This window comes from Talpa europaea, assembly GCF_964194135.1.
Source record: "Talpa europaea genome assembly, chromosome: 1".
Classification (NCBI taxonomy): domain Eukaryota; kingdom Metazoa; phylum Chordata; class Mammalia; order Eulipotyphla; family Talpidae; genus Talpa; species Talpa europaea.
In genome coordinates, this window is record NC_140073.1 from 58,629,890 (window position 1) to 58,643,799 (window position 13,910).

At 38.1% G+C, this 13,910-nt stretch overlaps 1 protein-coding gene across 1 annotated transcript in view; it reads right to left on the reverse strand.

The window, feature by feature from the left end:
* Positions 1 to 3,870: 3,870 nt before the first annotated feature.
* The window catches only part of RAB38 (RAB38, member RAS oncogene family), a gene marked incomplete at both ends in the record, with an annotated part of 62,170 nt that continues 52,130 nt past the window's right edge, over positions 3,871 to 13,910 (reverse strand). The window contains one exon of the mRNA XM_084255553.1: positions 3,871 to 4,023. Within this exon, the coding sequence (XP_084111679.1) occupies positions 3,871 to 4,023 (153 nt within the window). The remainder of the gene's footprint in view (positions 4,024 to 13,910) is intronic.

The following is a 13,910-nucleotide window of genomic DNA, read 5'->3' on the forward strand; positions in this document are numbered from 1 at the left end:
TGCTGGGTGTTCTGGGTGTCTGTGTGGTCCCTGTGGTAACAACACCTGGAGGGGTAGGTTTTATGCTTCTATATCACAAGCCACATTATAAACCAATGTTAACTTACTAATAATTACAGATAAATAAAACAAGTGTGCAAGTGCGGAAAGGGCTTTGAATTACCTACAGGGATCGACAAGGCTACAGGACTGCCACTTGCTGGTCCGCAATGGAGGGGTAGGCTTCCAGGCCAAAAAAATAAAAAAGAAGAATACCATAAACAGCAGCAAGAGCTAGAGCTAGCTAAACAAAATCCCAGTGTTCTAGGAAGATAACATTAGTAAAATATAGACTATCTCCTTAAGTATGAATGGAGTCATAGTCCATGGATTTAGAAACAAATTATGTTTAGAAAGATATGTTTTTTGGACATTTGACTTCTCTCTCAATACACGGTGGACTGTTAACATGTTTGAGTTCCATATCTAACCACGCCACCGTAAGTTCTGGGACCATGGTTTAGTCCCAAGGTAACATGGGTGGGAGAGTTCAAAACATCTGTGACAAAAAAAAAAAAAAAGCTTCCTCTCAAATTTTAACTATAGTTAAAATTTAACAGTTCTAGGCAGGGAATGGGAAAAAAGAGGATAATGTAAAAATTTTAAGCCCATGAGCAATGAAAGGAATCTGAATCTTCAAGAAGAAAACAATTTAACTCCTTTATCTGATGCTTGTGTTCCTAACATGTCTCATTCCACATACTGTTAACTCTCTCGGCTTCTGTTACTTTCTGTTTTCTATTCCTAGGTAATACTATCTCTTCAAAGAAAACCCTCTAGCACTGCAAAACTGCACCATTTCTATACAATCTTCCATTCACTCATAGAGTTTTACAGCAAAATCTGCTTCTCTTTGTATCTCATCACTTACTACCTCACATTCTCAGTTACTACCACAGTCTTTCCATGTCTAGTGGAGCAATCTCTTCCCTGAGAAATCCCTGCAGCAGCCTGAGGCGGCTTGAGAGTTGAAAAAACATAAATTCAAAAATAAATGCTGAATTCAAAGTAGGGGAGTACTTAACTTTTATAATTTTTTCACTATGCAAGACTTTCCTAGATTGTAAATCCTGAGAGCATGGGGACATGATCATTTGATTAGCTTTTAGAGTACTGATTTTCCACCTTAACTAGACTAGCAGGATAACCTTTTTTCTTTTTCTTTTTTTTTTTAACATCTCTGGGTATGAGATCCAGGAATCAGTATTTTTCAAATTTCTCTGGTGGTTTCAATTGGTAGCCAAGGTTGAAAACAGCCTTGCATTTCCTAGTTAAAGATTGTTTACTATGAAGTCTCCTTGCCTAATTCTCAGTATTAGTGTTTTTATGATCTGTTCCCAAAGGTGAGCTCACTACAGATTCAGAATCTCTCCATCTCTGTCTCTCCTTCCTTCTGTTCCTCTTCTCTGTCTGTCTGTCTCTCTCTCACACACACAGGAAATTGAGCCACTCCATACAATTAAAATAAATTATGAAAAGCAGAATGGAGATTCCCAAAATTTTAAAATTAAATTTATATATGATCCGATTTTCTCACTTCCTAGTATTTACCCAAAGAATATGAAAACACTATATGAGGAGATTTATGTATTAATGAACTCAATTAGACTTGTTACTCGGATGTACCCAAATTGACCAGTCACCCATTTTTGTCAGGACAAAAGAAGTTTTATTACCTGTAGAGGTAATAATAGAGGCAAATATTAATAATATAAATTCCTCATACCCTGACTCTACAACTAAGCACCAGAAAGGGTTTTAAAGGAAAAGGAGGGTAAATGGGACATAAAATAATTTGGTGATTGGGTGTTGGAAGCATTGAGCAATGCTTATCATCAGAGCATACTCACAGGTGTACTTAAAAGAAAGAAAGTATGAGCCTATAATATGTGGATTGCCCTAAGCCGTGTCTGAATAGGGAATTGGATCACCAGCTACCTGAAGTTCTGTTGGAGTGGATGGAGTAAATCAGTGACAGATCTTACCCTGACATCCTGTAGACACTAGATCGACATCACGCTGGATAAGGAAAGAGTCAGGTACAGACTAATAATTGCCTTATAATTTCCAGGAGTGGGAAAACCCTGCGTGAGGAGAGGAAATGAAACCCATTTTCACATACCTGGTTGGAGCTCAAGCAGAGACAAACGATGACCTTGACCCTCTGCCCTGATCACGGATGCGCTTTCTAAATATGTCCTCCCAACTACCCTCACAGAGCCAGGTTAAACCCCTCCTGACCGGCGCTGGTTCATTCACGTGTGAGCCACTAATAAGGCCTGACTGAGTTAAATTGATTTATAATGACGCACATCTTAAACTTATATAGTTAAAATGCAGTGTTTCAATAGAAGAACTTACAGCTTTTTTAAAAGATAAAGCGTATGTGAGTGTATTATTAATGGAAAATAATGCCATTAAAAGTTGTAACTGCCCGCAGCATCTCAGCACCACAGCCATTGGTTATGTAAAACATAATTATATAATTACACTGATTATGTAAAACAAAATAGCACCATGTATATTTTTGTTGCTTCTTTGAATGCTGATGGGTCTGGTGATTTTCTTGGTCAGAATATGTAATATTTCTGCTTAACAAAGACAACGTGGACATTTCCTGCTTTCTTGGATAAATATCAATGTAAACAGTAGCTAGAGATGCAACAGACTCATTTCAGTTTTCATTGTGCCCCAAAGGGCCTCCCCAGTGGCACAGCGAGTTGAGCACAGCGCTGTGAAGCTGCCCCAGCCTCTGCAGTGATGGTTCCATACCGGCCGGCCAAGGGCCAGGGAGATTCCCACATGGCGCAGCAGACCTCTCCTGTCCCGCTCGCTGCTCCCTGCAGCAGTGTATTTCAGTCAGTCTGCCTGTTCTTCTCCCCACTCTGTTTCTGGTGAATCCTCTCACCCCCCACACCTTTGGCCTGTACCCCAACTATTATATAAATAAAAATAAATAAATAAATCTTTTAAAAAAAGTGCCCCGCAGTTTGTTTAAGTGCACATTTTGCATCTTCTTTTTAAAGTGAAACTTTAGAAATGGATCTTGAGAACATGGATACATAGTTCAAAAAAAAAAAAAAGGTTTACAATATTAAGAAAACCAAAACACTTTCAGAAACAGGAAATCAACATCTTTTAATGTTTTAGTTTTCACTTGTGAAAATATATATAATATATATCACACATACATACGAGTCCCACAACTTGAATCTGAGAAAGTTAACAAAAGGGCACATATAAGGGGCACATCTATCTTTTCATACAGTTTTCAGTTAAACAGACAATAACAGCAACAAAGCCCAGGAAGCCTGTGTACATGACTCTGAGAGCTAAATCGGGATAGCTCTTAGCTCTGTAGAGAATGGAAGTTATCTTTGGAGAAAATACTGTTTCTACTCAATAGGCCTGTCAAACCAGCAGACAATGTATAGAAATCTGGACAAAGACACCAGGGGCAACATGAATGCCTGTGCTTAACTTGACAGCCAGTCTGCTACTCTGCCCTTTCTCTAAAACCTGAGGCCTCGACTGGTTCAAAGAAGCAAATAGCAGGGCTGGCTTTGGAATGGCAGAATTTTTGGTCAGCTTCTGCAACACAATTCTGTAACAGACTAAATATTTAAAAGGATTGTAAACACTGTGCTGGTGCTGGGAAATACATAAAAAGAACATTTGCTATCTCTCTCTCTTACACAAAAGACACAGGCATAGATCTTTGGTTTGTCACATGTGTAGCCCTATACTGACATTTACCCAAAATGGTAAAAAATGAGGCACGATTCAGGAGATGATGAGATGATATCTAGGATCTTCCAGCAAAGAAGCCTGCTAGGACTTGGCACAACCAGAGCAGCTGACAGCCTTGGGTGGTGTAAGGTGGGGTTTCACAACATCTGGCTCAATGGACTCCATTAGGCCACACTCGTTTGCAAGTATGTGCTTCACCAGGCACCTGGAGGCTTCGTCGATGTTTATATTTTCCTAAGGGAAAAAAAGTAACAGGTTCACTTAATCAATATTCTAAACTAATGCTGGAGCAGAAATCTATATGTGATGAAAGAGCAGCAGTTTTGGCAATTCATTTAAATATATCTTCTTATAACCTACCCATACATCCTATTTCTATTTCCCTCATCCTCACTCATTTTATTATTTTTTAGAAATTTATTTATGCATCCAAGAACTGGGGTATAGGCCAGAGGTGTGGGGGTTGAGAGGATTTACCAGAGACAGGGTGGGGAACAGAACAGGTGGATCCACTGAAATACCCTGCTGAGGGGAGCAGCAGGTGATACAGGAGAGGTCTGCTGTGCCATGTGGGTCATCTCCATGGCCGGGGATCAAACTCGTGCTGCCGTGGCTATGGATAGCTTCATTGTGCTGAGATTTAACCTCTTGTGCCACCAGGGAGGCCCCATCCTCACTTATTGCTACAAAGAACTTTGTTTCCCACAATTCTGTGGGAAATGTTTAGTCCTTCACAAAAGTGAAAGTGTTTTGTCACTTAGGAAATAATGTTTGATTGGCTCACTTAGTAAGCTGGATTGGAATTAAAGGCTAATTTTCTTATTTTCAAATACTTAAACTATTTTAAGTATTTAAGTATATTTTATATTTATATAAGTATATAGATATACTTATATAAATATAAAATAGACAGATAGGTAGATAGATAGACTTATTGTATGGAGCAAAATTAATACTGAAATGAGTCTGTTACATCTATATCTACTGCTCACATTGACATTTAGGGAAGAAAACAGGCAATGTCTGTTTTTCTTTGTTAAGCAGAAATATCACTTATATTTAGGTTTTCGAGTATTGTTAAGTGTTAATTACATAAACTAGTGTCTTTAAGTATATTGTGGAGGAAACATAAATCTTCAATCTAACTTAGATTAACAATTGCCTCTACCATAAGTCATTTTGTGAACATGATATGAAATAGGACCAATAAAATTCTTATTATAGTGGCCATCTGGTTTCACCAGCATGTCTGGCTTTGTCTTCTGGCCATGTGATAGACATGCGCTTTTCTGACCTTTTGAAATTAGGCATAAACATGTGCATTTCATTGGAAAGAATGAAAAGAAGTGATGTGTCTCTTGTGTAATAGAAACAAGAGGAGCCAATGTTCAATTCACCCTGTTCCTTTTGCCGTGCTTCTGTAATCATGAATCATAGAGATGAGGCCTACAAATGAGGATCATGAACAGCCAAGTACCACATGATAATAGATGAAACATGAGTGGGAATTATGTCATTGTGAGTTTAGGTCACTGAGATTTGGGGTTTTTTATCATTGCGACATCACCTAGGCAATCCTGGTGGTTATAAATCTTTATTTTTTTTAAGATTTATTTATTCATACATACAAGAACTGGAATACAGGTCAGATGCGCAGGAGGGTGAAAGGATTCACCAGAGACAGAGTAGGGAACAGCACAGGCAGACTGACTGAAATGCACAGCTGAGGGGAGCAATGGGCAAGACAGGAGAGGTCTGCTGCGCCATGTGGGACTCTTGCCGGCTGGCCGGGATCGAACCGGTGCTGCAGAGGTTGCGGACAGCTTCACAGCGCTGAGCTCAACCGCCTGCGCCACCAGGGGAGGCCCAGTTATAAATCTTTAAAGGAAAATTTGAAATCAGAAATAGGAGTCTAGTTTCAAGAATGAATTCAACTTTAATTTGGCAGAAAAATAGAGAACAAACATTTAAATCTAAAATAAAGTGTTTATTCTATCACTGTAGATTAAATATTTACTACTGTTGCCCTAAACTTTACTTATCCAAAGCCATTTTGACTATTTTTAATCACAATTTGGAGAACTTCTTTGATGTTTTTCCTCATATATAATGGAAAGAAATAATGACTTTCTTGTCAAATTGTTTTACGATAAGACTTTGTCCAAATTGAAGTGAAATTACTTACCCTTGATTTTTGGATGTATGTCAAAGCTGTTAATATATTTAGAGATCAATGCATGAAGTCATATCACAAGGCAAATTTAAGTTAATAATGGCTTCCAAATGATATTTAGGGCTAATGACATTAAACACAAATGTTCATTGGCATGTTCCTCACATTCTTCAAGCCCAACCTTGGGTTCTCCTACAATCAAAGCGTAAAGTAGCATTTTGATTTCCAGAGAACAGCCTGATTATCTTCTACCCCCTCCACAGCCTCTGAATACAAATGTTTCTGAGGACTTCTCAATCTAAGTTACAAGGTGAGGTTCTGGGTGCATCGTGCTTGTTTGTGATGCGGTTGTTATTGGTTTTTATACCAGACAAAAGTCATGTCTCTGAGCCTTCCTTTTCTCATCTGTACAATGGTCTTGGTGATAACACTGATCTAATTAAAAAAAAAAGCTTCACCTTATCTGGCATGGTGCTGTGGTCACTGGTGCTGTCAGAAGGTGTGTGTAGGGTATTTAACTGTCATAAAGTGATTTAATCACATGTAAAGCCCTATAAGGTAAGGACTGGATTTTCATTCTTTTTTTTTAAATCTATTTCTTAATTTTATTTTATATATATTTTACATCATTCTTCCCTTTTGTGCAATGCATATGCATGCTTTCTTCTTTCAGGTATAGTCCCCACGAAATCCCCATCACCAATTCACCTGTGCACCATCACCATAGTCCCTTTGTAAGAACACATCCCTTCCCCTGTTATGATTTCTCTCCCTCCCCCGCAGAGTGTCCCTGATAAATAGCTGCCTGTTAATTTTATTTTTTTATTTCTTATGATTATTTTTTTCCTGGTCCCTTATTTGGTTCCCTTACATTCCTCCTATAAATGAAACCATCTGATACTCAGCATTCAAAAAAGATGAACACATGCAATTTGCAGCAACATGGATGGAGCTGGAAGGGATCATGCTCAGCAAAATAAGCCAGAAAGAAAAAGGAAAATACCGGATGGTCTCACTCATAATAGGAATCTAGAAAACTAAATAAGGGACCAGGAAAAAGAATAACTATAAGAAAGAAAAAAAAATCAAAATCAACAAACAACTACGGATTTTCATTCTTAACGATTTTGTTGTTATTGATGGAGTGGAGGTGGCTTTTCTACTTTCAGCTCTAGCATCTGCCTCATGCATGTCTGCCAGTGTACAGAGAAGCGCTGCACTTTTCCTTCTTCCCTGCTGGACAGGTCACTATGCCTGAAAGTCATTTTATACACTTGGCATACCTCTTTGACTTCCTAGGGCTGTTCTCAGGGTTCAAAATTGAACTAACTGTCCCTGGGCATTAATCAGACCCAGCCAGGCCCTGACTCTTAGGGACAGACCTCGCCAGACCTTTGCTTTTTTTTTTTTTTTTTTAAAGATTTTTAAATTTTTTTTAAAAAGATTTATTTATTTTTATACAAGAGCTAGGGTACAGGCCAGAGGCGCAGGAGGGTGAGAGAATTCATCAGAGGCAGAGCAGGGAGCAGAACAGGCAGAGGACAGAAATACACTGCTGAGGGGAGCAGTGGGTGCGACAGGAGAGGTCACCATGTGGGTAGCTCTGCTGTGTCATGTGGGTAGCTCCCTGGCCATGGATCAAAGGCTTGCTGCAGTGGCTGCCAATGCTTCATAGTGCTGAGACTTGACCCCTTGCACCACCAGGGAGGCCCCAGAACTTTGCTCTTGATTGTAGCCACTTGTCTATGGATTAGAAGCCTGGTCCAGCTCCTCTACTGCCTCTGATTCAAGAAAAGTAGGGGAGGGTAGACTCCCTTAGGCATCCAAGACTCCTTCATTAGCCAGACTACCTTGATAAAGAAGCACTGCATCTGGGTGGTTTTAGGGAACTTGCCTAGCCACTTATAAATCAATATTCAGGGTCCCATTTGACTATTGCTTGTGTATTGTAGAAGGAGATAACAGAATCCCAGCTGTCTACTCCCAGCTGATCATATTGCAGCTGCTTTAATTATGAAACAATGTTCACAGCCTATCCTCACAAAAATCTATTAGAGAGCTCATAGTGATACTTAAAGGTAGGAAATTTTAACTTTCAACAATTTGAGGCAACGGATCCAGAGCAGAATAAGTTCTTGGTCAGTCAGTCATTCTTGGTCAATCAGACTGGCCTAATTCCAGTTCCTACCCTGAACCCAGTACATTGTAGTGTCTCCTAGGATTACAACAGATAGTAAAATAATTTCATTTCCAAATCAGTGGTTCTCAGTCCTGACTGACTGCACATTCAAATCACTTAGAAAGCTAAAAAAAAAAATCCATAAGAAGGATAATTTATCTAGGAAGAGGTCAGATATTGAAAGACTCTCCACTTCTCTAAAATATATGCCCAGGCTTAACGCCAGTCATATAATTAAGAATGCTTTTTTCTTCTGGAAGTATCATTTAATACAGTGATTTAAGCTGTGGTGATTCTGATCTTCCCATAGAGGAAAGTATATAAATTGAACTAGTTGAGGTCTTTGGTACTGTCAGGTTTTTAATTAGCTCTTAAGAACATCTTTCTGGTGACAAATTATTTAATCTCTAACCCCCAATGCCAGAGAGCAAAAATATCTGAAGTCTCTGTCTACTTAGAATCTGCCAAAGAATTTAATCTCCCCTAATCTTTCCAAACACATCAACCTCAAAAAAGAAAAACAAAACAAAACAAAACAAAACAACACTAAAGGCTCTGTAGTTAAGGCATTAAATTATTAAATTCCTCAGCTCTGTGAAATTTTAATTAGAGCAGATGGCCCACTAGATAGTAACACTGCTGTAAGAAGTTTTACACAGAACAGGGGTTTTTAAATTCTTCCTGTAAGAATCAACACAAACATTTTGCAGTTATCTTTTAGGTTAGTTCACACCTCACATGGGGACGAGAGTGGCAGGCACTTGTAATTTGGCCCAAGTGGTATTTCTTGCCTCTGTCTCCCCCATTAATACTCACCGTTTTCTTCTGGGGTCTATTTCTTCCTACTGAAATCAAGAATTTTTATTGGGCTCCTTCAAACTAAGTTTACATCTCAGACTTGGGAGCACTGATCTTGCCCTGCTAAAAATAATACTTCAGTGGCCTAAAATCAGTCATGGCTAGGGAAGTACATACAATTTTTCAAATCTTTCAAAGGACTTGCTCATTCACAGTAACAAAAGTTAAATTTCTAATATTAAAAATAATTAAATGTGTTTCAAAACCTCATACCTGTGATGGTGGCTATGTTTCAAAGGATAAGAAACAACAGGTGGTGGAGAAAATGTGGAGAGATGGGAACCCTTGACACTCTCAGTGTAAATTAGTACAGTCATTATGGAAAGTAGTATATAAATTTCTCAAAAAATGTAAAATATAAATTCCTCATGATCCAAGTCATCCCACTTCTGGGTATTTATACAATGATTATGAAAAAAAAAATAATTCTGAGATATACATGCACCTCCATGTTCATGGTAGCATTATTTATGCCCAGAGTTGTAAACAACCTAAATGTCCATTGATGAATTGAGAAAGAAAGATGTGCTGTAGAACACAGTAGATTACTACTAGACATAAAAAGAAAGATGAAATCCTGCTATTTGCAACAAAATATTTTTAGATGGTGTTATGCTTAGTGAAACAAGTCACCAATATGTGATAGAGAAAACAAACTGATGAACTAAAAAGAAAATTAATATATTATTCTTCAGTACCAAATTAGTGTTTATCAGAAGGGCAGGGAAAGAGGAAGGTAAGTGAACTGGGTAAAATGGGTCAATTCAATGGTGAAAGATATCATTGGTGAGCCTAACATAGTATATATACAGATATTCCTCTATAGTGACACACATCTCAAACACACGATGCTATAATGCTATGTCACTTCAATAAAAATTAAAATAATAATTGTTAAACTCTGTTTTTCCAGAAACCATTTTTGGGTAACTTTTGCTATTTAATAACTAGATGAACTTAGGCAAAGCACTCAATTTTCTTGGGCCTCACCTGTAATATAAAGATAATAGCAACCACTTAACAAAAGTTTTAGCATTAGAAATATTATATTTGTGGGAAAAGTTGAAGATCGATAACTACATGTATATTTATCAGGATATATTATATGTATTTTTAAATATCATTTTGCCTCTTAAGAATTTTCATGAAGGGCCTCCCCAGTGGGGCAGCGGTTGAGCGCTGGGATGCGAAGCTGCCTGCAGCCTCTGCAGCGCCTGTTAGATCCCTGGCCACAGGCGAGGATACCACATGGTGCACAGACCTGTCCTGCCACCCGCTGCTCCCCTCAGCAGTGTGCTTCGTCAGTCTGCCTGCTCTGGTTTCCCCTCTGGCTCTGGTGAATTCTCTCACCCTCCTGAGCTTCTGACTGTACCCAGTGCTTGTATAAATCAATAAATAAATCTTTTTTTAAAAAAAGAATTTTCATGAAGCTAAATCAATTGTTAATTCAAACTGAACAATTTCTTTTCAGTTTTCTATTTATCTTTCCTTTGTATGTCACATTCAGTTCAGCCAGGCTTCAAATAACTCTTTAGTAGAAAGTTTGAAACCCTCACTTTTCCAGATAGCATAAATGAAACTCTTTCTGCCACCCTTGTTAAAATACCATAGGCTTGAGTGAAAACATACAGCAATAAAAACAATTTGTAAAAGTGTACAAGTTGATAAAACTAAACAAAATTACCTTTTGATCACCTTTTTGTATTTGAAACTTCACGGGACTAGCTAACTGCCAGAATTCTGATCCATATTGATTTGTTTTTTATGTATAGTGTAAGAAGAAGTTCAAATGTGAGTTTTTTGCATATAGATAGCCTATTTTCCCCTCATTTATTGAAGCTAATAAATATAAAAGCATATTGAAAATATAAATACTACTGTAACAAACATATGTACACTATCATTAGTTTTATCAAATCCTATCATTTTGCAGTATTTGATTGGGTCATTACATAAAGAAATATAATAAATGTTTACCTCCTCCTAATCCTATGTTTTCCCTATATTTCCCAGCAGTATTTACTATCCTGAATTTATGGAATATTATGCTTATTGTTATGCTTATGCTTATTATATAAGTAAAGCAATTATTTTATTAAAAAAAAAAAAACTTGAACCTGATTCTCCCACCAAATTCTTGACCAAATTCCTGATGTCTAACTCAGTAACTCAAGAGCCATTGTTAAGAAGCCTCCCTGATGGCACAGGGGCTAAAGTCTCAGCACTATCAAGCTATTGCCAGCCACTGTGGCTTGAGTTTTATCCCAGCCAGGGACCTGACCCACATGGCACAGCAGACCTCTCCTGTCTTGCCCACTGCTCCCCTCAGCGGTGTGTTTCAGTAGACCTGCCTGTTCTGCTCCCCACTCTGATGAATCCTCTCTTGCCCTGCACCTCTGGCCTACACCCCAGTTCTTGTATGCATAAATAAAAATAAATCTTTTTTAAAAAAGTCATTGTTAGCCTAACAAAATCTCTGGATCAATACTCAACATATGTTTTCATCTTCCTAATGTGGAATAACACTGTCCCTTTCTTCACTCTAAGAACTCCTATGAACAAAGAAAAAAGAAATAGCTCAATTTGAAGTTTCTATCACATATCAAAATATCACATAGCTAAGTAAAATCATTTGTCATTCAGCAATAATCATTGAGCACTTTCCATGGACAAACACTCTTCACCAAAGTCTCCACACTCTGTTCCTTAGCATGCTCTGGAGTCAGCAGTTATGTGATTATTATCTATTAGTTCAGAGACAATGATGGTGATCTGATCCCTTAACACAGTCACTATGAAATTTCATCAGGGTCAATCCCTCTATAGTCTCTTCCCTGGGTACATATTTTCATTTTCTTCCCATGACAATACTGTTCCATATTCCTGCCAGACTGTCTGATTACTTTCCAGGTTATGGTCTCACCTCATCTCCAGTTCTTAGCTTAGAACAACTTCATTGGCTCACCTTCCTGCTCAGAATCAATACCTGAAGGTACATTAATATGGCCCCAATTTCTCTTCTGTCTCATCTCCACTAACTCCCCTATTTAACTGGGTTCCAACTGAACTAAACCACAAGCCCATTTCTGAATGTGTTTAGTTTGGGCTATTCAGGCTCTATTTTTATCTGCAGATGCCCTGCCCAGCAAAGCAAACTTATTTCATTCAGAAATACTTAGATGCTGACAACTAATTGACTCACAGTGATCTAATTATATCCTATATAAGCTTTTGAATGAAATTTAGGTACATTCCCCATTTTCAGAATCTTCTGGTCACCTTAAATTGTTGTTATTTGTGTATTTATTCATTTAATACAAGAGAAAAGGTGCATTAGAAGGACACAGGTCCTAGGTCTGCCAATTGCAAGCTATGTAACCCTAGAAAAGACACTGTAACCTTTGTCCAAGTCTCAATTTTTTTTTATAATATGTGATTAAAATAATGCTAATCTCATAAGGTTGCTGAGGATGTGTATAAAACAAGGCAAAATGTGAAAGAATTCAGCAATAGTGGTAGCAGACCTGGAAAGAAAATGAAACACTTGTAAAACCATACTACATTGTGTAAGTATTATTATTAAGTTGTATATGAGAATGTTTGGAAAGACAATGTTATTAGAATAAACTGTTTCAAAGTGTGTTCTGAAGTTTATTAAGATGATACTTGGGAAAAAGGCCTCTAATGGTGAAGCAATTTTAGGAAATAGTAAGTGAACTCAAAATGATCCTTTATCATAGGATTCCTCAGAGTCCTAGAAGTTCACAGTATGTGGCATGTGACTGGACTTGTTGCATTAAATGAAGAAGTGTCTAGTCTCCTGGGTGGGAGGACATTCGGGGAACTGAAGAAACAAGAGCCACCTGGAAGTAGAAAATTCACAACAATATCATGTGAAGTAAGGAAAGTAAGCGCAGGTTAGCATGGGAGGTATGGGGAGAAACTGCCTCTCTCCTCTTCCTTCTCCAAGCAGGGCTGGCTGTGCAGTGTTTCATAAACAGATCTGGCCACAGAGCTCTTCTTCTCTCATGATCTGTTGCACAGGGCTAGTGTTCCTCTCTGCACATTTGGCAACAAACACCAGCAGTGGTGGTATCTATGGCAGTAGTTGTGAACGGCCGGGAGTTAGGGGTGATAGAGACCTTTATTAACTGACTTTATATTGTATTTCACCTTTATCAAGTAATGGAAACATCCATTATTACCTTTCTCCATTTTTCTGAGCCTATTACAAAAGGAAGCTTGTGTGTTTGACTTTAATAGAGTTAAATAATGGTAATAACAAGGCTGGGAACAATGGCCATGAGTGGTTTGGACAAAGTCTTGACATTACTCACTCCCTACCTGAGACAGGTTGGGTCCTCCCTTAGTGGATGTTTGCATAGCAGTCCCCTTTAGGAACTTTGTCCTGCATAATTGCAATGCCTTTTAGAAGTTTACCTTCTCACCAGATAGTAAACTTCTTGAGAACAGAAGTGGCACTTTCATGCACTTGGAGTGTTACTGGCAGCTAGATAGGATCTGTTGGCAAGCAGTCTTATGAAGGAAAGAGAAAGAAAAATGGACTAATACCAATTAAAGATCACTAAAAAAAATATTGTGACTTTCTCTATGTTGAAATCTATTATTGAAGTCCCCATGCAGGACAGCTTTAGAAAATTAAGAGATGGCAACCTAGCCCTGATGTTACCACAAACTAGCACAGTAACTAGAAACAGAGTTTTCTCTCAGAAGTCAGTTTCATCAGCTATGAAAGCAGAGAGTTTATGCTCTGCCTTTTTTCCAAATAGGATTGAGGGTGACCCTTGAGACTTTCTAGTCCTTGACTAATGTAGTTAAACTTGTGGGAGTCCTAGGAATAAAGCTTCCTTAATAGGAAAGATTTCTCAAATTCAGAGTTTAATAAGTACA